Source organism: Leptonychotes weddellii, chromosome 8 (assembly GCF_054177405.1).
Source record: "Leptonychotes weddellii isolate Sample4059 chromosome 8, ASM5417740v2, whole genome shotgun sequence".
Lineage (NCBI taxonomy): Eukaryota > Metazoa > Chordata > Mammalia > Carnivora > Phocidae > Leptonychotes > Leptonychotes weddellii.
In genome coordinates, this window is record NC_138376.1 from 54,447,732 (window position 1) to 54,475,003 (window position 27,272).

Genomic DNA, 27,272 nt, shown 5'->3' on the forward strand with positions numbered 1-27,272 from the left:
TTTTTTTTTAAAGATTTTATTTATTTATTTGAGAGAGAGAGAATGAGAGACAGAGAGCATGAGAGGGAGGAGGGTCAGAGGGAGAAGCAGACTCCCTGCCGAGCAGGGAGCCCGACGCGGGACTCGATCCCGGGACTCCGGGATCATGACCTGAGCCGAAGGCAGTCGCTTAACCAACTGAGCCACCCAGGCGCCCTTCAGAAGTTTTTGTATAAGGCGAATTGTTTTAAAATTAGTTCTGCTATTGCAGCGCTTATAGCAGAACTCTGAAGGTTGGGAGAAACATGGATAAAGAAGAATCCCTAGGTTCTCTGATGACTAGCATAGAGCTGAGGAGAGGAGTCCTGAGATAATAGAGGTTGTGAACCTCTGTGACGGAGTGGTGATAACATGCACAAAGAGGCTCTCTAGGCTGGGGAACTTAGGCAATAAGCAAGGGTATGTAGGGGAAACATGCAGAGGTACAGCTGCTGTTCTTGTGCTGAGAGGCAGCGTGGAGTGGCTGTTTACAGCTCAGACCCAAGAGCCGGGCTGCCTGGGTTAGAATCTTGGCTCTGTTACTGTTACTTCTTTTCTGTGTGTGACCTTGGGCAGGTCACTTAATGTCTCTGTGACTCAGGGTTCTCACTTGTAAAATAAGGAAAGTAGTACTTAATAGGATTGTATGTGGATTAGATCAGTTAATATATGTAATGCTTTTATAACACTATAAATAGTATCTATTATTATTTTATTCACCAAATTTAAAAATTGTAGGTAGTCAGATCTAGTTGATTGTTTTATTGCTTCTAAGCAGAAATGTGAGTCTTCCAGCCTCTAGACTAACATTATCCAATGGAAGTATGGTTCTACCACATATGTCCACATATGTAATAGGACATTTTCCAGTAACCAAAATAAAAAAGTAAAAAATAGGGGCACCTGGGTGACTCAGTTGGTTAAGCATCGATTCTTGGTTTTGGCTCAGGTCAGTATGATCTCAGGGTCCTGAGATTGAGCCACACGATGGGCTCTGTGCTCAGCATGGAGTCGGCTTGTCCCTCTCCCTGTGCAGACCTCCCCCCACCCCCGCCCCACGCTTGCTTGAGTGCTCTCTCTCTCTCTCTCTCTGTCTGGCATAAATAAATAAAATCTTTGAGAAAAAAAACGGGGGTGCCTGGCTGGCTCAGTCAGTGGATCATGTGACTCTTGATCTTGGGGTTGTGGGTTTAAGCCCCATGTTGGGTGTAGAGATTACTTAAAAATAAAATCTTTCAAAAAAGGTAAGGAAAATCTGGATAAAATTAATTTTAATAATATACTTTATTTAATAAATAAATTTAATAAATTTAATAAGTGAATATTACCAGTTCAACATGTACTCACTATAAAATTATTGCTGAGATAGTTCACATTCTTTTTGCTTTTTTAAGTCTTAGAAATATGGGGTGTATTTTGCATTTGTAGCACATTTCAGTTGCTCATTTCTCTTTTTTTTTTTTTTAAAGATTTTATTTATTTATTTGACAGAGTGAGAGACAGCGAGAGAGGGAGCACAAGCAGGGGGAGTGGGAGAGGGAGAAGCAAGCTTCCCTCTGAGCAGGGAGCCCGATCAGGGCTCGATCCCAGGACCCTGGGATCATGACCTGAGCCGAAGGCAGATGCTTAACGACTGAGCCACCCAGGCGCCCCAAGTTGCTCATTTCAACAGCCGCTGTGGCTAGAGGTTATTGTGCTGCACTGTGCACCTTTAGAGGTTTGCTAGTTAATCTGTTTATTTCAAGAGTGTTCTAGGGCGCCTGGGTGGCTCAGTTGGTTGAGTGGCTGCCTTCAGCTCAGGTCATGCTCCTGGAGTCCCGGGATCGAGTCCCACATCGGGCTCCCTGCTCAGCAGGGAGTCTGCTTCTCCTTCTGACCCTCCCCCCTCTCATGTGCTCTCTCTCTCTCTAATAAATAAATAAAATCTTTAAAAAAAAAAAAAGTGTTCTAGTTATCCATTTCTGTGGGTGAACCACCCCCAAACCTAGCGGTTTAAAACAACAATAGTTCATTATTTCTCACAAGTCTCACTCACCCAGCTTGTACACACAAGATTAATGATTATTGCTTGAATCAGTTATTACCATGATAGTTGTGAAATTTCCTAATTCCCTGATTCCTTCTATATTTACTAGTTGGAATTCTATGGTAAAGAAGAACTTTTTCTTCTCCCTCATTTAGTCATCTGTTTAATTATAGAGCAGCATAATCTTTTATTTATATTATTTATATATAACATAATATATAAATATGTATATTATATCATATATATTATGTATATAAATATATTATAAACATATATAATGGAATGATCAGACGATTTGAACATTCAAATAAAGGCTTTTTTTTTTTTTTTTTGCAAATTGCCCATATTATCCCTGTCCTCATACATGTCCAGCCTCCCCTGTTATCAACATCACTAACCAGAATGGTACCTTTTTTCTTTTTAGCAAGAATGAACACATCATGATCAACCAAGGTCCATCGTTTTCACTAGGGTTCACTCTTGGTATTGTATATTCCATGGGTTTTGGCAAATGTATAACGACATATAACCATTATTATAATACCGTACAAAGTATTTTCACTACCCTGAAAACCCTCTGTTCTCTGCCCATTCATCTCACCATGCCACCTCGCAGCAACCTGATCTTTTTATCGTATCCATAGTTTCGCTTTTTTTTCCAGAATGTCATTTATTTGGAATCATGCAGTATGTAGCCTTTTCAGACTGGCTTCTTTCACTTCACAATATACATTTAAGGTTCCTCTGTATGTCTTTTCATGGCTTGATAGCGCATTTCTTCTCATTAGAGCTGAATAATATTCCATTGTCTAGATGTATCACAGTTTATTTATTCATTCACTGACTGAAGGAAACTTGGTTGCTTCCAAGCTTTGGCAATTATGAATAAAGCTGCTGTAAATATCTGCGTGCAGATTTTTGTGTGGTCATAAATTTTCAGCTCTTTTGAGTAAGTACCAAGAAGTGTAATTGCTGGATTGTATGGTAAGATCATGTTTAGTTTTTTTTTTTAAATTTTTTATTGTTATCATGTTTAGTTTTTTAAGAAATTGCTAAACTGTCTTCCCAAGTGGCTGTACCATTTTGCATTGCATACCAGCAGTATGTGAGAGTTCTTATTGCTCCACATCCTGGCCAGCATTTGATGTTGTCAGTGGCTGATACCAGTGTCTTGGTATCTTATTGTTTAATCTGCATTTCCCTATGATGTGGAGCATCTTTTATTATGCTTATTTGCCATCTGTGTATCTTCTTTGCCGAGTTGTTTGTTAATGACTTTGGCCCATTTTTTAGTCAGTTATTTTCTTGTTGTTGAGTTTTAAGAGTTCTTTGTAGATTTTGGACTATAGTCCTCTATCAGATGTGTCTTTTGCAAATATTTTTTCCCAATTTGTGGCTTTTCTTCTCATTCTCTTGACATTGTTTTTTGCATAGCAGAAGTTTAATTTTGATGAAGTCCAGCTATGAATTCTTTTTTTAAAAGATTTTATTTATTTATTTGAGAGAGAGAGAGAGCATGAGTGGGGGGGGGGGAAGGAAGAAGCAGGACACCCCCACCCCCCCCTCCACTGAGCAGGGAGCCTGACATGGGACTTAATCCCAGGTCCTGAGCTGAAGGCAGATGCTTAACTGACTGAGCCACCTAGGTGCCCCTGAATTATTTCTTTAATGGATTGTATCTTAAAAAGACCAAGGTCATCTAGGTTTTCTCCTATGTTATATTCTAGGAGTTTTATAGTTTTGCATTTTATATTTAAGTCTATGATCCATTTTGAGTCAGTGTTTCTGAAGGGGGTGAGGTCTGTGTCTAGATTCACTTTTTTGCATGTGGATGTCCATTGTTCCCGCATTATTTGTTGAAGAGACTATCTTTGTTCCATTGCATTGCTTTATCATTCGACCATATTAGTAAGGGTCCATTTCTGGGCTCTCTCTTCTGTTCCATTGATCAGTTTGTCTATTCTTTTGCCAGTACCACATTGCCTTGATTACTGTAGCTTTGCAGTAAGTCTTGGAGTTGGTAGCACTGGTCTTCCAGCTTTGTTCTCCTTCAGTATTGTGATGGTTATTCTGGGTCTTTTGCCTCTCCATATAAACTTTAGAATCAGTTTGTTGATGTTCATAAAATAACTTTCTGGGATTTTTATTAGGATTGCATTGATCAAGTTGGGAAGAACTGATGTCTTGACAATATTGAGTCTTTCTATCCATGAACATTGATTATCTCTTCATTTATTTAATCCTTCCTTGATTTCATTTATCAGAGTTTTGTAGTTTCTTCATATAGATCTTGTACACATTTCATTAGATTTATACCTAAGTATTTTTTTGGGAGGGAGGATGCTAATGTAAATGGTATTGTTTTTTTAAATTCCATATATTCATTGTTGGTATATTTTTAATTGAGAACACACTCTCTTCACATATGTTGAGGTACGTGTTAAGATCATAGAGCTGCTCTATGGAGGATATTTTCAATTCTTTCATCTACTCCCCCATACTGAGCTATTTAAATGTTTCAGTCCAGATATTTTACAGGGTTTGTCTTTTTGCCTGGAGAGTACTATGACTCCCTTCAACAAATATTTTTACAACACAGAATTTGTCAAGTAAATTGTCTGTATTTATGGTTCTTTTGAAAGTTTCACCAAGTTTTGTTGCTGCAATATCATAGGGCTTCTCAAATTTCACTTCAGTTCAGTATAGAATATGCCCACCCCATTAAAAAGAAGAACTTAATGAGGAGCAGTTTCTTCCCACAAGTTAAGATATTACCAAAGCATGATTACAATATTTCAAAGTTAAATCTTGTGCAAATTAAACCCATCTCATATCAATATTTTACTAAACCAAAAAGATTCAGGACAAATGCTACATCAGGATGCTGGGATAGCAGCATAACCTGGGATGATCCTGGCCAGGACTCATTCTGTGTAAAAGACCTTTCAGGATCTGGTCCAGCCTCATCTCTACAGTCCTCTTCCTGCCCGCTCTTTGCTTCTGTAGACCATGCTGAGCTCCACTCTTTTGCATTTCCTGCTGCTCTGCGTAGAAACTCTTCCCTTACTTTTTCATCTGGCTAATTTTTCCTTATTCTATAATCCTAGACTTCTGGCATCGTTTTCTCTAGGAGCCTTCTCCTGATCCCTGTGAGGTGGGCTCTGCCCTATTCTTATTGCAGCCCTTCCATGTTGCACTGTTTTTGTTCAGGTGTTTCTCTTTCTTCACCTTTTCAAGACACTTTTTGTCCAATGTCCTATTATTTAAGAGTCCTCCTCTTTGCTTCCTATGGTGACAGTTATTGGATAAACTGATCTGTGCTAGGTGATAAGAGATTTTGATGAATTGCTTATCTGCTGCTGAAAACATATTTGTATTTCACTGAGGCCCACTGGGGCAGTGGTCTTCAGGTGGGTGCGCACACATTGGGTATTGTGCAAGACCATTTGTAAGGGTGTAGGCAGAAAACGTACTAGCTTTTATTTCTATTATTTTCTTGAGCAAACCTAAGAAATTAAGTTTTTTTTTTTTAAAGATTTTATTTATTTATTTGACAGAGAGAGCAAGAGAGGGAACACAAGCAGGGGGAGTGGGAGAGGGAGAAGCAGGCTCCCCGCTGAGCAGGGAGCCCAATGCGGGGCTCGATCCCAGGACTCTGGGATCACGACCTGAGCTGAAGGCAGACGCTCAATGACTGAGCCACCCAGGAGCCCCAAGGTTTTCTAATATTTAATATTTTGGTTGAGAAAAGTGCATGTATATGACTTTATTATCTAATGTGACATTGGTGATGTGTTCTGATTGACTGAGTGCTCCATTATAAAAATTGGAAGACCCTGCTGTAGAGGGTCATCCAATCCAAGACATCCCCAGCGGGTATCTCTTCCAAGTTTTCTGGCGCTACAATGATTTACATTTATCAAGTGTTTCCTACGTGCCAGACACTGCTCTGTACGTACACTTTCTAGGTATCAACATACTTATTCTTCACGACCACCTTATGAGATTGGTACTATTATTAACATGCTCATTTTACGGATGAAAAAATCGAACCCAGATAATCAAGTAACTTTTTCAAGGATGGGGCTAGTACATGGTTGATTGAGTATAGAACTGGTGGAGTCTAATTCCAGAGGCCACTTGCTTACCCCCTGCTCTGTATTGTGCTCTGCTCTGGTGTCGGTCTGTTCCTATAGGATAGACACATGTGGCTTCCAGGAGGTCGAGGACCATGTCTGTCTTGCTCATTGTGGTAAATACTTCTTAAATATTCGCAAGTATTTCTTAAATGAAGGAACTGTGAGGGTCCCTCCTCACCTCTGAATTCATGTCACTTAAATGGGAACTTTGGATAAGTACTTTTATTTTTATTTTATTTTATTTTTTTATTTTAATTTTTAACTTGAAATATTTTTTCCCTTGAAGTGATTAGATTGGATGAGAAATTGGCATGAGTTAAGTTAGCAGTCCTATGTTTAGAAACTGTACATGAAAAGAAGTCTGCATGACTCGAATACCAGTGAGTCAGTTAGGAGTCCCAGCTCACCCCTGATGTGACTAAGCCTTCCTTTTCTTCCTTTATCATGAGGGTCTGAGAACATAAGAAATAAACCTCAGCTTCTTTCTTTCTTTTTTTTTTTTTTTAAAGATTTTATTTATTTATTCATGAGAGAGAGAGAGAGAGGCAGAGGGAGAAGCAGGCTCCCCGCAGAGCGGGGAGCCCGATGCGGTACTCAATCCCAGGACCCTGGGATCATGACCTGAGCTGAAGGCAGACGCTTAACCGTCTGAGCCACCCAGGTGTCCCCTTAGCTTCTTTCTCAACACAGATTGAAGTGTCCCTCCAATGTGTAGAACCTTAAAGCAGCAACAGTGACAACAAAAATGATAATGGAAAAGAGCAGCAGAACTTAAACTGGTTTTTTGAGGGGGGATTCACCCACTGATGGCTTTTCAAGTCTGGCTCAGCTTTCCTTAATTCTTTGGCACGAGGTTGTGTAGTAATCTCTCAGGTGTTCTGGGCTTTAATAAAATTGTTTTGTTTTGACCAAATAAGTTTGTGATTCTGTAAGCTTATGATTCCTTCCACATCTGAAAGAGTATTAGGAGAGTCTTCAGAGTTGTGTATTATATCATCATATTCAAATTATGACTCTATTTTCTTCCCTGTTTTGCTTTTAGGTTCTTTCAAGACACTTATTCTTCCATCAGTAAGTATCCATTTAAAAAATTTGGTTTCAGAAATATACATTGCATTGATCAGTGAAACAATTTAACATTTTGTTGGCCTTTATATCAGTTTGCATTCCTTGTGAGTTTGGCTTGAGTTCAGTTCCATCTTTAGATTAAGAATACTGTTACTTCAGGGAGATTGGTTATCAGCCTCTTCAAAGTCATAGCAGAGATTTTCCTCTTGTAAAATAGGGAACTTCACTGAGGGAAACTGGCCTGGACTGTTGCCACAGACCACCTGCATCTGCCTTAAAGAACCTTAGAGTTTAGAGGGTGTAATGAACACTCTGTCCTTCAGTTTCTCCGACCCGGAAGAGTGGAGTGCCCCACTGAGCCATATTGAAGGCTGAGGCATTGGTGATACTGATCGTGTCTTTGTTTAAACTTTTTTTTTTTTTTGGATTCATAATTTAATTTTTTGCATTACTTCTATTTAAAATATTAAAATATTATTTATCTTGATTACTGAATTTTTTTGTCTCCTCCTTGAGTTTTGCACCTGAGGCCAGGGCCTCACCCACCTCACCCTTGTCCCAGCCCTGGAAAAGGGGATAAAGAAACTGCCTCTGTTTCACAGGGGATACCCCGGAGGTGAAGTAAGATGTGAAAGAGCTGTAAAATTTGCTATAGAAGTGGAAAGGGGTTATTATTTTGTTGAGAAAGTCATAAAACCTGATGATTACATGCTGTTTGTGAACTGATCCTACTTGTCATAGCTTTGATTTGCAAGTTTGTACTTTTATTACTGTGTTTTGTTTTGGAGCTTCACACTTTGAATATACAATAGAGAACAGTGACCACGGCATACAACAAGAGATGCCATTTGGTATACTTTTCTGAGAATAGATGACTGATGACTTTGTTAAAAAAAACAAAACTCAGCCTAGTAAATTTGAAGATCTAATTGGCTTTATTAAGCAGTCGGACAGGATCCCATCTAGCAAGTAGAGGGGAGCTCTAGTTGTACAATGTGGAAGATTTTTGTTGGAAGGAGGGTGGGGCAAGGAAGTTATTAGCAAAAGAAAAGAAAGAATTGTTCCAGGCAAGGTCACCTTCCCTTAGGGGGAAGGGCATGGGGTCTTATCCTGCAGATTACCTCATCTTCCTTTGGCGGTGGGGTGGGGATGGAGAGGGTCCATGTGACAGATAACCTCATTGGTGCTTATCAGAAAGTTCCAGATTGATTGGCCTAAAAGTAAACTCCTGGAGAGGTTGAAACTGCAATTAAGTCTTGGTTTCCTCTTCTGGGAGCGAACTAGTCCACCTTGGGCCTGTGGTTTTCTTTTGAACAACTTTAGCCCTGACACTTTACATACTTAATGTAGGATCAGCATTACCTGATGAGCCAGGGTTCCCCATTTCCTCCATTACTTATTGAAGGTTATTTATGAAACGTATTCAGAAACCACATTCCTTTTTCCAGGGGGTGGGGGTGGGTCGTTCCTAGAGAATACAGTGCTCCCAAACAGCAGTTTATAAAAATTACTTATATCCCATAGCTATTGTTTCTTACCTATTATGTTTGTGCCTTTCTTACTAAGAAATATAACTGCTTTTCTACTGTTAAATAGAAAGTAGGGAAAAAGAGGCAAAGCAGGTGGAAAGGGGGGGAACCCAATCTCAGTGATAATAAAACATTGCATTGCATTCATGTACGCTTAAACATTAGATGTTGGTCATGTGCTGTTGAAGGAATATTCCAATGAGAAGATTAAAATAAATCCTGTGTAATACAATTGTCCTACAGCAGAAAGGGGTGGGATTTAAGTCCATGAACCACAGTTTTTTTATTTTTTAAAAATAATTAATTTATTTGAGAGAGAGCGAGAGAGCACGAGGGTGGGGAGGAGCAGAGGGAGAGGCACACTTCTTGCTGAGCAGGGAGCCAGGCGTGGGGCTCCATCCCAGGACCCTGAGATTATGACCTGAGCCAAGGCAGACACTTACCCGACTGAGACACCCAGGCACCCCCAGGAACCACAGTTTAAAATACAACTGTCTGGTTTCATCAGAGAAGCCTGCAGGTGCACGGGCTGGAAGTGTAGAAAGGCTGAGCAGAGAGGGCATCAGGCGGGACGAGGGCACCTGGGCTTGTTCCAGTAATGTCAGTTTATTATAAACTGTACTCGTCTAAACTATCATTAAGCTGGAATTTGGCTGCTATGATTCTTTTAAGTCTTACTTATGTGAAATAAGAACTCCAGCATCCTGTATTTGTCTTTAATATTAATGCCATTTCTATTGTTGTAGATATAGCACTTACCTCTTGAGAGCTTTACTAGAGATTATATTTAGGACTATATCCCTTTTCTAGTAAAACAGAAATTTAAAGGCTTAGTCATAAAGTATCTGGGAAAATGTGATCATGCTTGGCAAAAATAAAGTTCTGTATTGTTATGAGTTTTCAGTTAAAATAGACCCAGCTTTTGGCGTGTGCCCTTGTATTCTGGTGTTTGTAAATGTAATATTTTAAATTGTTTTTTAAGGTTCTCATGAATTTTTGCTGTAAAATATGAATGTTTTACTGTATTGAAACAAATGTGTTTTTAATATCTGATTAGCCTATTGTTTCTACTTTGGTACACTACAAGCAGCTTTTAATAAGAAGTAAATAAAAAAACAATTGATGCTTAATACAAAGATTATTTTTTGCACAAAATATGCTAGGAGAAATTTCTTTCATTCTCTCTGTAAATAAGTCCAACTTAAAATGCGGGAGTGGCTTTTAAAGTTAGAAATGTTTTTAAAGTTTATTTTATGCCTAATTAATATTTAAAAAAATATTTTTAATAGAGACTCTCATCTTAAATTCCTCAACTGTATTTTAAAAGTTTTTGAAATCTCCACTACTCTTAGTAACTAGCATTATTAATGAAATAGAGTAGGATAAATGCTGTTGTGTTGTCTCAGTTTCCTTGACAACTGATCTTTTAGAGAAGGCAAAATGGTTTTAGTCAACCCAGATTAGTTCCTTGCCTACGAAGGATCTTTTTAAAATTTTTATTTATTTTTATTTTAAAGTAAACTCTGCCCAATGTGAGGCTCGAACTCACAACCCCGAGATCGAGAGTCACATGCTCCACTGACTGAGCCCTACCCTCCCCGCAAGGACCTTTTTGAGCATACCTTCCTTCGATACCCTGGGCAAAGAGCAAACATTTCCTCAGAAAATTTGCATTTATGTATACACATGAATACACAGAATAAACTTTGCATAATGAGAATCTTATGCCCTGAGCATGCCCAACTCAGATGCTGGTCGATACTTTGCTGATCAAAGCCCGGTGATGTTTCACACTCCCTGACTCTTGGGCTTCTGCTAGATAGTGTCATCTGTGGGAATTGTCCCCTTCTCCAGCCATCTGCTCTCGGCTCAACATACAGGAATCCCAAATCTCTGTGGGTAAATAACTGGTTCTGTGTTAGAGATCTGGAAATCTTTGATGAGGGAACCTCTTTATTACCAATCCTGGGAACTCTTTCAGTAATTGTGACCCCAAGAAGGCAGAAGGCAATTGATCAGCAGAGATTCAGGAGCTTTTACTTCTGGGGTCCTCTCCGTTGTGGGGAGCAGGTTACAACCCATCCTAGGTCTGGTACAGAGAGAAACTTCCATAGAGATTGCTTACAATCCACGGTGTTTTCTTCAGTCTCCTCATTCTGCCCCTCTACTGTTAACAGTGGAAGGCTAAGGTATCTACTACGGCTCAGGAGCTGTACTACCATGCGGAGTCTGCGGGGACACCCCAAGGCATATAGTGATGCCCCGTGGCTTCTAGAGTCACCCCTGGTCTACAGATACGCCAAGTTCACTTGTCATCTCTGACTTTCCAGCCCTGGGATTAACACTGAGGCTTTGAGCATCTTGAATTATGTAAATCTTACATATGCAGGAGGGGGAGGCAAGGTTTCTAATGGGGCAGTTGAGAAAGCAAATTACTTGGGGTAGCTGAACGGAGCAGAAAGATAGCTCTCTCCTCGTGAGGCAGTGCCGGCTCCCTGAAGGAGGATGGAGTAGGGCATGGAGAGAATGTTTTTGGACACATTTTGTGTTACATCTCCTTTAACTCCTTGGCGTTCTTGTGATTAATGGGCCTCTTTAGTTTTGGGCCTCTGCATCTTTAATTGGCCATAAATCTTCAATCTACTCTCTGTTCTGGAGCCTAAAAATGATCAAACTATATCCAAACCATGAAAAGCAATCCTATCAAATATCATATTTTAAACACGAAGTATTTATGAATCTTTGCCATATGCCAGTATATGATATGCTGGCATAGATAGTGTCCTGCTTTTAGCATTAAAATATCTATTTAAAAGAATCTGAGAGCCGAGGTATCATTTGAGAAAATGAATATAAGAATGCAGGTTCCAAGGCTAGACTCCCAGCCCTACTAGGGCACACATCTTTGGTTCATGTTTTTTCCCAAGGACTTAGAACAACCTGGAGCTAGAAGGTGCTCAATAAATGTTTATTGAAGAAAAGCAGAAATCGACACTGGAAGTTATTTGAATGTGATGCTACTGATTGTTTTTTCTAACTTTTTATTAAGAAATTTGCAAATATACAAAAACTTGAAGGAGTTTCTCAGTGAACACTTCTATACCCACCACTCAGAATCTCCCATTAACATTTTACCATATTTGCTCTGTCACATGTCTATCCATCTATCTGTTTCTCCATCCATTAATTCATCTTATTTTTTAAATGTATCTCCAAGCAAATTGTGGACATCAGTACTTATCTCCCTAAATATATATATATTTTATTTTATTTATTTATTTGACAGAGAGAGACACACAGTGAGAGAGGGGACACAAGCAAGGGGTGTGGGAGAGGGAGAAGCAGGCTTCCCGCGGAGCAGGGAGCCCAATGCGGGGCTCGATCCCAGGATCCTGGGATCATAACCTGAGCCCAAGGCAGACGCTTAATGCCTGAGCCACCCAGGTGCCCTCCCTAAATATTTTTTGCTGACCATTTTATTGGTGCTTTATTACATTTCCTTTGTGTTCTTATCCATCTTGCTAGCTTTCAGGTAGCTGCTATGACTGGAAGATCTTTCTGTGGACAAAACTTATTTGCAAAAATGAGTCAGAATTTAGTTTTAGAACTGCAGGTTTATTAAGGTGAAAACCAACTGAAAGTCAGGTATGCTAGTCGTCTATTGTGTGACCGATCATCCCAAAGCTTTGGCATAGAACAGTAATAAACTTCTCTTGCTTCTCACAATTTCTGTGGGTCAGGAATATGGGAACTGCAAACTTGGGCTGTTCTGATTTGGGATATTGCAAGGCTACAGTCAAGATGTCAGACTTGCAGTCACCTGCAGGCTTTACCAGGGCTGGGGTTCCTCTGTAAGGTAGCTCATTCACATGGCTATCAAGCTGGTGCTGGGTGTTGGCAGGAGGCCTCAGTTTCTCCCTTTGTGGGCCTCTCCACAGGCTTCTTGAGTGTTCTCATCATGGCAGTTGGATTCCCCCACAGAGAAGAATCCCAGAGAGAAAGAGAGAAGCAGGCAGAAGCTACCCTTTCTATGACACAGCTTCATTCTCTTCTTGAGAAGCAAGTCCCTAAGTCAGCAGAAGGTGGCTCTACCTTTGGAAGGGCAGAGAGTCGGAGAATGGTCAGACATGTTTCAAAGCCACCGCACGGAGGCTTTTGTTAGAGTAGCATAGCTCATCGTGGGTTTGCATCTCTGCTCGTGACCTGGAGCGACTTCCCAAACTCGTCCAAGCCCCAGTTTCCTTATTTATAAAACGGTGTTAGTAAGAGCACCCGCCTGAAGGATTGTCGTCAGGTGAAATGACACAGTCGTGTAAACTGCTGAGTTCGGCTTCGGGTCTGTTCCTGCTGGAAGGTCGGAATTCTGTTAGTAAGCACCTCAGGAGAGCAGCCGTGCCCCCATCCTTCCCGGGACCATGACCTGTGCTGTGCAGGGTGCAGGAAGCGCATGCGCGGTAGGAAAGAGCTCCAGAGATGAGTCTTGCACAAATGTGCTTTTCATCAGTTGACTGCCTCAACTAGGGAGACATGGAAAAAATGTTGAGAGATACTAGATATTCCGACCCACAGCAACCGCGAGGAAGAACTTGCACTTGGAATAGGAAAGGACAAGGTGACTGCTGCTGAGCCCTCCATTCCAAGAACCCTGCAATTTAGCTGGAGAGAAAACTACAGGATGTTAGGAGGGAAAACAAATTATTTAATGTTGGTGCCTAGGAGGGGCGAGTTTTTCAACATGGCAATTACTTTTAATAGTACTACGGATTTAAATGTTCTAGTCTGACTTATAATTAAAAACACTTTTGAGGTAAAATGAGAATGTCATTTGTTTGATCTCTTTATTTTCTCCAGCTACCTCTGAACAGTGCAGATGGGATTTATGAGCTGCATGTAACTGGACGGGCCCAGGATGAGATTTTATTCTCTAATAGTACGCGCTTATCATTTGAGACCAAGAGAATGACTGTCTTCATTCAAACAGACAAGTCTCTATACAAGCCAAAGCAGGAAGTGAAGTTTCGTATTGTTACACTCTTCTCAGATTTTAAACCTTATAAAACTTCTTTAAACATTCTAATTAAGGTAAGTGCCAGACAGAAATAAAGTAAGTTCAAGTCATCTTACTAAAGCTCTCTTTGAAGTCTTGCTCATGTTACTTTAGAATTCACCATGGGTAACCTTCCCTCCCAACATGAGAGCGCCCTCTCTTGGAGGGGAGATGGTAGAGCAATGGGCTCAGAGCTTAGGCTCTGGAGTTGGCCAGCTTGGGCTCCAGTCCTTGCTTCTTTGATTAATTCATCTGTTCAAGATTTATTGAACTTCTGTGTTCAGAGCCCTGGGACGGGGCAGTGAACAGAACAGATTAAATCCCCTGCTCACATCAAGCGTATATTTCAGTGAATAGTGTGGAGACAGACACTAAATAAACACATAAATATGTGTATGAAGGGGGGCGCCTGGGGCCTGGGTGGCTCAGTCGGTTGAGCATCCAACTTCTGATCTCAGCTTGGGTCTTGATCTCATGGTTGTGAGTTCCAGCCCTTCACTGGGCTCTGCTCTGGGCAAGGAGACTACTTAAAAAAAAAAAAAAAAAAAAAAAAATATATATATATATATATATATATATAAAGGAATTGTGTGTGTGTGTGTAAGAAAGTGTTTATGTTTGCTATTTTCCCTAGGATTGTTAGGCTAGTCCTATTTGAACAGAGACCTAAAGGAATTTAAGGAGTGAGCCCATATACAGGGAACAGCTGTGTAAAGTTCTGAGGTGGGAACTTGTTAGGTGCACTGGAGAAAAAGAGGCTGATAGTGTCCCGGGGAGTGAGGGGACAAATATTAGGAGATGAGGTAAGATACAGGTGGGTTGGAGGAGGGGTCATACAGGGTCTTCTTGATCATCATATGGACCTTGGATTTTACTCTGAGTGGAATGGGAATTCACTGGTGAATTATGAGGACAGGCATAACGTGATTTGACTTATAAAAGGATCACCATCTGCCCTAAGGAGAGTAAATGCTAGTTGTGTGACCTGGAGAAAATTCATCTCTCTGAGCCCTAGTTTATTTCTAAAATGCATAATAAAATGCATAAAATAATAATTTCTAAAATTTCTAAAAAAATATTTCTAAAATGGGCACCTCAGTGGCTCAGTCATTAAGCGTCTGCCTTCGGCTCAGGTCATGATACCGGGGTCCTGGGATTGAGCCCCGCATCGGGCTCCCTGCTCAGTGGGAAGCCTGCGTCTCCCTCTCCCACTCCTCCTGCTTGTGTTCCCTCTCTCGCTGTCTCTCTCTGTCAAAGAAATAAATAAAATCTTAAAAAAGTAAAAAAAATAAAATGCGTAATAATAATAATGTCTCACAAAGGTTTCTGTGAGATAATCCAAGGAAAGCACGTAGAATTATGCCTGCCACATAGTACATGCTCACTGAACATTAGCTCTTCTGTTTATGGGACTCTCCTTCGGCAGGGAGTCATTTGGCCTCAGCTCCAACAACACTGAGGATCTGGAGGCAGCATAGTTAGACTGAATGCTTTCCTGTGAGAACCAAGTTGAAGACAATTGAGATCCAGCTGGACCTGCTTTTCTACATTGATGCTAAGGAGAATATGAGACATTTGATCACTACATAGAAATAGGGTGGTGACAACCCATCCCAGTTTTCCTGGGACTCTCTTGGTATTACAACCGAAAGTCACTGGTCCTGGGAACCCTCTTGGTTACCCCAAGGATTCTGATGAATACCATGGAATGGAAGTCAAGTTCAGGCTTTTTTAGTTCAGTATCTTCTTATTCTTTTTAACTTCTTTGTTGTTATAAATTAAACTAAAAAGCAAACAAAAATCAAGCGAACTTCAAACCAATTTGTGTTTGTAATAAATACAACATTGGTCAGCATGGTGCTCAATGCATATTTCTTGAATTTCCAAGAATTGCAGCTCTGTGAATTTCCGCTTTTGCTATGTATTGGAATGTCTATAAAGGAGGTTGACATAGTGAATAGCATTTCTTTTTTTTTTTTAGCGATTTTATTTCATTTTATTTATTTATTTGAAAGAGAGCACAAACAGGTGGAGCAGCAGGTAGAGGCAGAGGGAGAGGGAGAAGCAGGCTCCCCACTGAGCAGAGAGCCCTACATGGGGCTCGATCCCAGGACCCTGAGATCATGACCTGAGCCGAAGGCAGACACTTAACAGACTGAGCCACCCAGGCACCCCACTGAATAGCATTTCTAAATTCAAGTAGTTCTCTAAGCAGGGTTTTATGGATTGCATTCATACCATCTTTCAAATCAGCATCTTCCTGTTTCTGGCTGTTTCTATCCAGTCGGCCTCGTTCTACCTGTGGTAATAAAAGTCAGCACTGGATAAATTGCCTGCTTTAGGCATTAATCCAGAAATAACCCTGCAGATGCTGGACAAATTCCTTACAGGAGTTTTTTTGAGGATTAGGTGAGATAATTTAAGTAAAGCATTTAGAACTGTGCTGGTCTGTGCATTTTTATTATTTTGCTTCTCTATGCTGCTTTAGGATCTGCCTTTGAAACCTTCAATTTGTACTCTTGGGCTCTTCTCTCCAATTTTGAACTTAGCTTGCCACATTTGACTTTCTCAGAAGCACTCAGAGAAATCTCTGGTCCTAGTGGCCTGGCCAAGATGTGGCCCTCTTGGCCAAGGGAGGGGAGTTTACACTTGTTAGAAATCCACCTGGAACCCAGAGTGTTTGGGCACAGGTGACTGGGCGGGAAGCCATCCTCTGCTCTGTGCATCTAGGCAATGAGGCTGGGGTATGAACTCAGGTCCAGCCTCCTCCTTCCCTGTAACTTGCAGCCAGATCGGAGTTTTGATGCCCACACTGCTGTCCTCCTTCATCTGAAAACAGTCATTTGGGCCAGACTGTGATGTTTTCTCCATTTTTGAGTGTGAAATAGTTGGTTTCTTGGCAAAACTTCCCAGAAAAAAGTAGAACTTAGCAAAAGAGCCCCTGACGTGAATCCATTTGTACTTCCTAGTACAGCACCACCTGCAGGCTCTGGTGGAGAAGTGCATCTGATGGCTAGGAGGCTGACTTCTCAGGACCCTCTGGCCCAGTCAAAGACCCTCAGTGATACTGTCAATAACGGTGGAACGGGACAGATGTAACAATGTAACGGGACAGATGGTAGATATACTTGTGGTGAACGCAGCGTAAGGTGTGAACTTGTCAGATTGCTAAGTTGTAAAAGAAAAAGAACGGCTGTAGGATGTAGCTAAAATATTGATTGTCACAGCATATTCAGGGGTGATCAGTGGGGTTTTTTTTGGTCTTATTTTTTATTTTTATTTTTTTTGGTTATTGGGTGTTACTCATTTTGCCTGCCTCAGTAACTGACTTTCTCAGGAAGAAAGGGCCTTCAGAGCCCTTTGGCAGTGGTAAAAACATGCCCTAATTCCGGCTTCCTCCAGCTAACCTGGGCTAACGCTATGGAAATAAGCTTCTTCGACCGTGGCCTGGCAGCTGGCTCAGCTGGCTTGTGCCCTGACCTCCTTCTTGAAGAAGGTGTTGCTCCTTGTCCAGGTGAATGACCTTGCCTGGGGAGAGGTGTTGTTGCCTTGGGGAGATGTCTTGTGATTGTGGCCCGGAGGAGCTGTGGCAAAACCAGGGCGTCATCCCTGGTGAGGTGAGGGGGCCGCCTTGTTTAAGTGATTTGACTTCTCCAGTTCTACATGCTGGACAGACCCTGGGTACATAATCCAGGACTCTAACGAGTGGCAAAAATTCTCCTTGGGGACACATTCTCTAGCCAGGGAGCTTATTGCTGGAGATGGTCTGGCCCAGGCAGCTGATACTGCGTTGAGCTGAGGCACCTGACAGAGATCCAGAGCCATCTAAAGGTGACTCAGAGGGCACAAGGAGCCACGTTTGCAGCCCCTCCGGCTTGTGGCTGTGGTGACTGTGCCAGGGACACGGTTCACATGGTACCTGGCTGTCCTGTGTGGGACCTCGCAGGAGATGCTGGGTTCTGCTCTGACACCACCACTCATAGCCTGCGCACATCCTGATATGTGAAAACTTCTGGTGTTTCTACACTCTGTCTGTTTTTGGTGACAGTTAGGTCTAGGTCTAAGACAGGCTTGAGCAACCAGTGAATTATCTCATTCACTCCCAACCCTCCAGATCCTCGGGGTACAAAGTCATCACAGACTCCATTTAGGACTTCTTTGCTTGTAGGGCCGTGGCCCCACCCGGGAGAAATGTGCACCCTCACCAAAATAATGCACCCGCAGAGTACGAACATTCCTTTTCTGACAGTTTATATAACACTGGGAATTATTGTTATTTTTTTATTTTTGTCAGATGGACAGAAGAAAATGGTATTTTTGTTTGTTTGTTTTCACTTGCATTCCCTTAATTATTAGGCAGCATATATTTATTAGCTATTTGTAGTTTTTCCTTTGCTTAAACTCATGTTTAAATGCTCGTGTGTGTGTCTCCCATGCATCATGCTGTGGCAGGCACAGGAGAGCCGGCTGCTGATTACAGTGCCTGTCCCAGGAGTTTGCCAAGGATGGTGACCTGCCTAGTCTTGACTTGCTTTTGGTCTTTGGTTTTAACAATTAGTTTCTGGCTTACTAGACTACGCTTTACTCAATTCTCAGCATTGTACTTACCTCTGACTTTCACCTTTTCCCCCACTCAGGAAGAGAGGTTTCTTCTGGCTTCTAGTAACTGGGCTAACCCACTGCCTCTAGTCAAAGGATAGAGCATAAGAATACGGGAAAATATTTGATCCCCACTCTCAGGAGTTCACAGTCTAGTTGGGAATAAAAAACCCCATATATCACCCATGAGTACCTTACACAGTAATACGTCTCAAAAGGGGTAGACTCTAGGTGTACTAGGGGCTCTCCAGGAAGTGGCCATTTCGTCTGTTGGCGGTGTGGATAGGAGGCAAGACACTGGAACTGATTGTACCAGTTGGCAGGAAGGGAGGGCATTCCATGCAGCAACTATAGAGGCCTAGATGCAAGGGTGAATTGCAAGCAAATCTGTATGTTTGGAGGAAGATGAGCGTAGAAATGTAGATGGAGTCAGACTCCTAAGTTCCGTACACCATGTAAAGGAGTGTAGACCTCATTCTGTAGGCAAACAAAAGCCAGCATCACCTAGTGGTCCAGCGTAATGATCACAGCCAGGGTGTCTTCACTGCCTGTTGTATGTCTGGAACTGAACCAAGCATGTTGACCACTTTGGCTCAGTCTGAGGTTTGTGTTTCAGATGGATAACCCTGTCGGCAGTGGGGAAGATGTCTTGGAGGGGCTACACTGGAGGAGGGAGATTAGTGGTAATGGTTAGAAAACGGGACGTGGTGGCTGGATGTGAGGATGGAAAGAAGGGGATAAATTAGAGAGAGATTAAAGAGACGGAGTTGACAGGGCTGGGAATGTGCGAGGAATCCGGGATGGCTGCTGGATTGGCTTGGATGAATACTGCATAAGGGGGATTGTTGTCTGGGAGAGTTTAGGAAGACTGAAATGTTTTTCATGCATCCCCTTGGCTGAGCATCTCTGTGATACATTTTGTTGGATTAAAAGGCACATGGGTTTGAATCCTGAATTCACATAGTACTGACAGTTGAGTGCTTACCTGACCTCTCTAGGAATCAGTTTTCTGCTATAATGTGAGGACATTCCTCCCCTGGGGGAGAATTATAATGATTTTCTTAAATTTTTATTAAAGATTTTATTTATTTGTTTGACAGAGAGTGAGCACAAGTAGGCAGAGTGGCAGGCAGAGGGAAAGGGAGAGGGAGACTCCCCACTGAGCAGAGAGCCCGATCTGGGGCTCGATCCCAGGACCTGAGTGGAAAACAGACGTTCAACCAACTGAGCCACCCAGGTGCCCAGAATTATAATGATTGAGTGATATGTGAGTTGTAATGATAAGACAGAGTGCTTGACACGTGGTGGGCCTTGAATACACGAGGCCTGTGATCTCTACAGTTAACAATAACAACACAAGTTTGGTGGTGTACATTGTCTTCCATGTAGAAGGAAATCTGGTACCAAGAATTAAAAAGTGGAGCAGAATAAAGATGGAGAATGTGAGGAAGGAAGAAATTTTGATTGTCTTCTGTCTAGTAATATATAGCCAACATTTTCCAAAAACTATCTCTGTTGCCATATTTTGGTTGTGCCTGGGAGTGCTGCAGGGCATCATTCATAACTAGATAGGATACACATGTACAAAGCTGTCTTTATACAGTTAACATGTATGGTTTTCATTGTAGGACCCCAAGTCAAATTTGATCCAACAGTGGTTGTCAGAACAAAGTGATCTTGGTGTTGTTTCCAAAACTTTTCAATTGTCATCCCATCCAATACTTGGTGACTGGTCCATTCAAGTTCAAGTGAATGTGAGTATAAATGTATTTTTAGGGGGAATGCTAATATGATTTAAATAGGTCAGGTGGGGAAATATCTTCAAAGTCATTTGTTCAATGAACAGAAAAATGTTAATCTGAATATCTAGACAATTTAAGTGGCTTATTTTTAATTTACTGTGTTTATCAATGGGTCAACTTTCATTGTAACATATTAGAATTTTAGTCATTACTGCTTTTTTCTGTAATACAATGTTTGAAGGTTAAAACATTGCCTTTTAGTGTAAAACTGATTAAATAATGTTCATTTTACTTATTTAGTGCATACGTTGAGTATTTTAAAACTAAGCAATGAATACATAGTTATTATTTGGCAGATTTCATGTCTCTGAATAATGACTCCTGATGAGATTGGACTAACCTACTTTATCTTTGTTTTAAAAAACAGTGGTTTTCGGAGGTGGGTGGGGGGGTGGGGTAACTGGGTGATGGGCATTAAGGAGGGCACTTGAAATAATGAGCACTGGGTGTTATATGCAGCTGATGAATCAGTAAATTCCACCTGTAACTAATAATACAGTATGTGTAAACTAAATTGAATTTACATAAAAAATTAAAAATAAAAACCACAGTGATTTTAAACAACCACACTAATTTTCTGTTCCCAGTCCTTTTTCTCTCCAACTTCTCCACCTACTTCCTTTGTTCACTGCCAACTTTTGTAGCTCTGAGACCTAACAGGGTAGGTGCACAACGCCCTCCTCTCTCTGCCCTAGGTTCTCTCCTGCGTATCACTGTGTGATGTTAAAGACTCATTGAATATTTTCCCATTTTCTTTGGTATTTATTAAAAAATATATAAATGTATGAATAAAAGCTTTTAAAAATAGTTCTATTAAAGTAACTTCTCACTGCTGACATTTTGGACGACAGCTCTTTGCTGTGGGCATTGTCAGGTGCACGGGAGGATGTTTAGCGGTATCTTTGCCCTCAACCCTCTAGATGCCAGGAGCAGCTTTCTCTTCCCTCCGATGTGACAAACACGCATGTCTACAGACATCATCAGTGTCCCCAGGGGAAAATACCCTCTCTCTCCACCATTGAGAACCACTTTATTAGAGGGAATAATCATTCATTAGCATAGGACCTTAAGTGAGATAAAAGTACCAAGTGCTTCATCAATAAAAACTAAAAAAAAATTTTCCCCTTTAGTTAACACATTTTGGGGTGACATCCTAAAAGCAGAACTCATCCCTCCTCGCCAGTACGTGTTTTGAGCACCCACGTAAAGATGAAGAGCGCCGTCGGCCTGTGGAGAGGTGGTGCTGTGGAGGGAGACACGTGGGCAACAAGAAAATGTAGAGGGGTGCTCGGGGGTTAGCGGGTGATGAGCCCTGAGGGGACCAGACATTTGTGCTTACAGAGGAGGAGGAGAGTGGATGTTTGGGAGACTTCAGAGAGAGAAAGCTGTGTGTAGAGGCGGGGAAAATGCAAGAGAGCCTCACAGGTCTCGGGGTGTGGGAGAAGTCTGGTGCTCCTGGCGCGCGTGGAGAAGGATGGGAGTTGAAGATGAGGACGTATGCATGAGTTTGAGGGAGTTCAGGGTTTATTCTCAGTACCCACCTTTGATTTCACCGTAAACTCTCCAGGATCAGTTGTTTGTTTATCCATCCGTCTGTCCATCTTTCCATCTGTCCCTCTGTTGAATATGTGGTGAGGGCTCATAGGGCAGTGGTGGGTACAAGGAAGTAAACACGTGGAATCTCTGTTCTTGAAGATCATCGTGTGCTGACAGGAAGAGTAGGATAAAAGCTGACTAACACGAGCGTGACAGAAAACCCAAGGCAGCACAGCAGCGGAGGAACTGCAAGGTGCTGAGTCAGTGAGGTCCAGCGGGTGCTTCTAAGGCTGCAGTCTCACTGGGACTAGCGTGGGATAAAGAGGGTTTATTTTAAGGACGAGCGCTGATGCTTTTGGGGACACGGTTCCCTCCGTCTCTTGTGGCCTGTGTCATTCTCCTCTCGTTCTTCTGCCAACCTTTAAATCCGAACCGGTTGCAGTGGCTAAATAACCAATATCTCAGAGCCCTACAAGCCAGCCTCTTCACCAGTGGCTGGCAAGCTGTGGACGGGCTCCCTTTGGGTCAGGTGTCCACTGTTGGCCCATTCAGAGGCACCTCTGCACACTGGCCAGGTGGGGTGGCAGCCTCCGAGAGGTTAGTTTGTTCAGTGAGTGGTGAACAGAATATGTACCAGAAGACAGAGGGCGATAGAATAGTGGAGAAAGACTTTGGAAGATAAGAGATCATAGGTTGGAAGATTTACAGGATTTCTCATGCTGTGGTTTGTGGACTCGAACTGTCATGTTGCTTTGGCAGGAAAAAAAGACAAGGAAATGTAGGTACTTACAAAATTCAAATCGTTGACAAGATTTGGCCTTTGCCCACATCTAAAGCCTTGTTAAATGCCACCCTTATCCTTGAACCCTATGCTTTAGACATATTATGTCCTTTAAGTCTCTTAAACTCACAGTTCTGTCTGATCCAGAACCTTCCCCATGCTGTTCCCTCTGCCTGGAACACTCTTTTTCTGCTGTAATTCTAGATGCTTGCTTTTGCCCTTTGGGCGTCATCTAAAATGGCCTGATCCCTCCAGACATCTCCAGAGCACTCTGTGCTTCTCTTGGTTTATTCATGTCATTTTTAACTGGTGGTACCTAATAGACTGTGGTCTTTTGGGGCTTGTTTGCATCTGTATCTCAGTGACTTAGCACATGTTTTGTGCTTGAATATTAGTCAGTATTTATTATATGAGTGTATTAAAGCTCTATGATAATCATTTGTATTGAACTAAATATAATTTCTCCTTTTCCACATTCTGTAAAGCATCTTCGTCTTTTAGAAGACAAGCATATTGATCAGGTACTTATTATTGGTGATTTTTTTTCCCTCAGTTTTATTGAGGTACATTTGACAAATAAAATGATAGGATATTTAAAGTGTACAATGTGATTATTTGATATACATACACGTTATGAAAAGATTCCTTCCAGGTGATATAATGTAAAGGCACACACTAAGGGAAAATAAGCACTTTTATTTAAAAAAAAAAAAAAAAAAAGTCGTTTAAAGGCCGCCAGGGGTCAGTATAATCAAAGAAATGTTATGGGACGCAAACCCAGACTCAGTCTTTGTCTCTGGTTTTTATCTTTCCTTGACTCCTGCATAGCATTCAAAGACTGTTTATCGGTTATTATTAAACTCTTTTTTTTCCCCCAGCAGTGAGTAATGACTATGGTGGAAATGTATTTATTATTTAAATAGTCCACCACGGTAAACTATATTTTCGTTTTTCTAAGGCAGTGACCATTCTCAGTATAAATCTCAGGGAGGAGAAAATACTTATTTCAGAAGAATGTTTGAAATTCCGTTTGTTTCTAGAAAAAATATGGAATGATCCTAGTATTACACTTATCAGAGCTTTGATTTGTAGTGACTGTGCAGATTATCAGCGTGGCATTCTTAAATCACCCTTTTTGCTAGGTCATACTTTTAGGTACAGCATACTTGGTGGGTTCCTTGGCATTTCTAAAACTATAAAATATACGTTTATGTGAATGAGTCATTTACTATATGCTAACCTTTCTGGATTACTTACATTGCTTTTGACCTTCAAGTATTGGTTTTTACTTTCAGGATTTTTTTTATAATGAGTAATTATTTTGATTTAGTAAGATTTCTAAGTTTTTGTTCTTATTTTTATCTTTTTATTGTGTAGCATATAATGATAGAGCATAGTAAGTTCCTTATATATTCATAGACCTGCTTTTTTTTTTTTTTTTAAAGATTTTATTTATTTTTTTGACAGAGAGAGACGCAGCGAGAGAGGGAACACAAGCAGGGGGAGTGGGAGAGGAAGAAGCAGGCTTCCTGCCAAGCAGAGAGCCCGACGCGGGGCTTGATCCCAGGACCCTAGGATCATGACCTGAGCCGAAGGCAGATGCTTAACAACTGAGCCACCCAGGCGCCCCTTCATAGACCTGCTTTTTTTACAACGCTAATTTAATTAAATTGCAAAGCTACTCTTGATAATGGTAACTCTTAAGCTCTTTTAAAATTAGTAAAATTTAGTAAGAGCATTGATTTTTTAAAAAAGATTTTAGGTATTTATTTGAGAGAGAGCGCAAGCTGGGGGAGCATCAGCCAGAGGGAGACGCAGACTCCCCGCTGATCAGGGAGCCCAACGCGGGACTCGATCCCAGGACCCTGGGATCATGACCTGAGCCGAAGGCAGACACTTAACTGACTGAGCCACCCAGGCATCCAAAAGCACTGATTTTTTATGTGTGCTACTTATGCGTGTACTGAATTTGTATACCTGCCTGGAATGTGGATAGTTCTTTGCTGTGTTGGGGACTGTGCTTCTTCTCTTGAGAAGAATCACCATCCTTTCTACCTCTTCCAGCCTCCTGCCCCAACATCCTTTCTCCCTTAACTTCCAGGGGCACCGTGACCTCCCCTCAGAGGGAAGAAGTTTATTTTAGCTGTAATACCTCTTCATAGTAGTGTGTATTACAGAGTTGCTATATTTCAGGTACATTAGAGAACAAGTGGGGAAATGTGCTCCAATTTAATAATCATCTTACAAATATCCCTTGGGCAGATAACTTGTGAAAGTTAGACATTGCTTGTATTTTCGTTTTTTTTGTAATACTTCTCTAGGTGCCTTATCTCTCTAGGTATCTATCTCTTGACTGGTATCCTTGGCTTTCCCAAATAGTTGCATATTTTTTTTCATTTTTTAAAATTGTAGTAAAATATATGCAGAATTTACTATCTTAACTATTTTTGAGGGTACAGGCCAGGGGTATGAAATACATTCACATTGTTGTGCCTCTGTCATGGGGCTCCATCTCCTGAACTCTTTTCATCTGGTAGAACTGAAACTCTGTAACTAAACACTAACTCCCCAGTCCTCCTCTTCCCCAGCGGGGGGCAGTCATAGCTCTCCTTTCTGCCTCTATGAATTTGACTATTCTAAGCACCTCATATGGGTGGAGTCATATAGTATTTGTCTTTTTGTGACTGGCTTATTTCACTTAGCGTAATAACCTCAAGGTTCATCCAGATGGTCGCACATGTCAGAATTTCCCTCCTTTTTAAGGCTGAAAAATATTCTATTGTATGTATATACCAGGATTCATTACAAATGGCCTTGCATCTCTGATTTAAAAATTGTATTCCAGTTACTAGAATACAAACAAATTGTATTCCTGGCTTAGAGGTTCTTTCAAAGAACTTCTAACATTGGTGTGTGTTAACACCAGGCTCCTAGAGCAGGGAGGGATCTGGCCATCCCAGCCCTCTCCCCGGGGGCGCCCACAGCCCCGAGTTCCAGGCCTCTGGGTGACCTAAGCATGTTCCTCTGAGAACCTGAAGGGAGATCGAGTCACAGAGGGAATCCTGCTCCATTGATAATTGGGGCCTTGCCCTTTTCCGCAGCGGGCGATGGAAGAGGGAAGCCTGTCTTCCCTTCCGGAGGAGTTCGTGCAGCTGAGTTGACCGCCTATGGCTGCACTTGCTAGAACCTACCAGTGGTTCTCTTTTTTTCTTTTTTTAGATTTTTATTTATTCATTTGAGAGAGAATGAGCTGGGAGAGGGGCCGAGGGAGAGGGTGAAGCAGGCTCCCCGGTGGAGCAGGGAGCCTGATGTGGGGCTCGATCCCAAAGCCCTGAGATCATGACCTGAGCTGAAAGCAGACACTTAACCGACTGAGCCACCCAGGCGCCTGCCTACCAGTGGTTCTTAAACAGCCGTGTGCCTAAGAACCAACTGACTGGGGAGCTTATTTGAGATGCCGAGTTTGGGCCCTGCCCCCAGATCACAAGTCAGTATTGCTGGCTTGGGACCTAAGAATTTACATTTTAAATAAGCACTCTGGGAAATTCCATTTGTCTTCTGGACCACATCTTGAGAAGTGGTGATTTCTGTCCTTGGCCAGGCAGCCTTACTTTCTATCCAATCCGCTGAGAGGCAGAGTCAGGTGGTATACAAGGCACGGAACGGGAGACAGGCCCCCGACCCATTCTTTAATTCCCTAGTGGGGAGACTCTGAGCTATTGACTTTGATTCTAGGTAACTAGCTCTATAGAGCTGGCACCCTAGCTTAACCATAACAGATTTTTTGGGAAAAGCTGTGTTTTTACAACAGTATCTCTGGTGATTTAGATGCATAGCCAGCAGGGAAACCACCAAATGAGGCATATCTTATGGTCTCTTTGAGCTGCGTTTCTCAGCCCTTGTGTCTCCCTGAGGCAGTGTTGGGGTGGGGACAAGAAGGAGAAGGTGAGAGCTCAGTAGTCAAGGCTGGGAATCAGTCTTCTGCAGCCCTGTCTAATACATGTGCGTGTGTCCGGTTGTTACAGAATTCAGAAGCAGTCTGCCTTAGTTGCTCCTTTGTTCATAGCAGTTGCGTCCATTCTTTTGAGTTACTTGTTGTGGCAAGGTTAGCAAGGGTTGCTAGCAGCATCTCATGGCTTTTCATAGCCTTGCAGGGTGCTCCTTATCTTTCCAGCCCTGCTGACTAGAGGCTGCCTGGCTCAGTTCGCTTCGGTTGGAGCCGTTTGTCCTAGGAGCACATCTTTGTTTGGACAGTTCCTGTCCTTGAAGTTCTCTGCAAGTAGCATCTGGTGACCCCTCCCCTGGCTTGTGCTGACAGCTGAACAGAAAGCATGGAGGTCAGAAAACAGTGGCATCCTCTGGAATGTGGACGGAGCTTCCAAAATACTGTCACTAGCCTCCGCTTGAAGGAAGACTGCTTTTTTTTTTGGGAAACACTTCAAGTTCTTCAAGTGTGCAGGGAGAGGGGGAGGGAGGAGGGGAGTTGGTTTGAGGATTTTGATTTCTTATAGCAGCAACTGACAGAGGTGAGCACTTTGTTCTCCATTCTTCCAAGGGCCCTGATACACATCATCTCTACTGCAGCACTTACTGCTCAGGGTAGCTGTTTCCTTGTATTGTGGCAAAACGTAAATAACATAAAATTTACCATTGTAGCCATTTTTAAGTGTATAGTGTTCAGTGGCATCAAGTACATTTACATCCATCACCACCACCAATTTCCAGAA

General features: G+C 41.9%; 1 protein-coding gene across 1 annotated transcript in view; it reads left to right on the forward strand.

Annotated features, from left to right (window-relative positions):
* Positions 1–27,272, forward strand: part of CD109 (CD109 molecule) — a 113,999-nt gene that overhangs the window by 5,452 nt on the left and 81,275 nt on the right. The window contains exons 3-5 of the mRNA XM_081828545.1: positions 7,226–7,254; positions 13,632–13,862; positions 20,055–20,180. Of these exons, the coding sequence (XP_081684671.1) occupies positions 7,226–7,254; positions 13,632–13,862; positions 20,055–20,180 (386 nt within the window). The remainder of the gene's footprint in view (positions 1–7,225; positions 7,255–13,631; positions 13,863–20,054; positions 20,181–27,272) is intronic.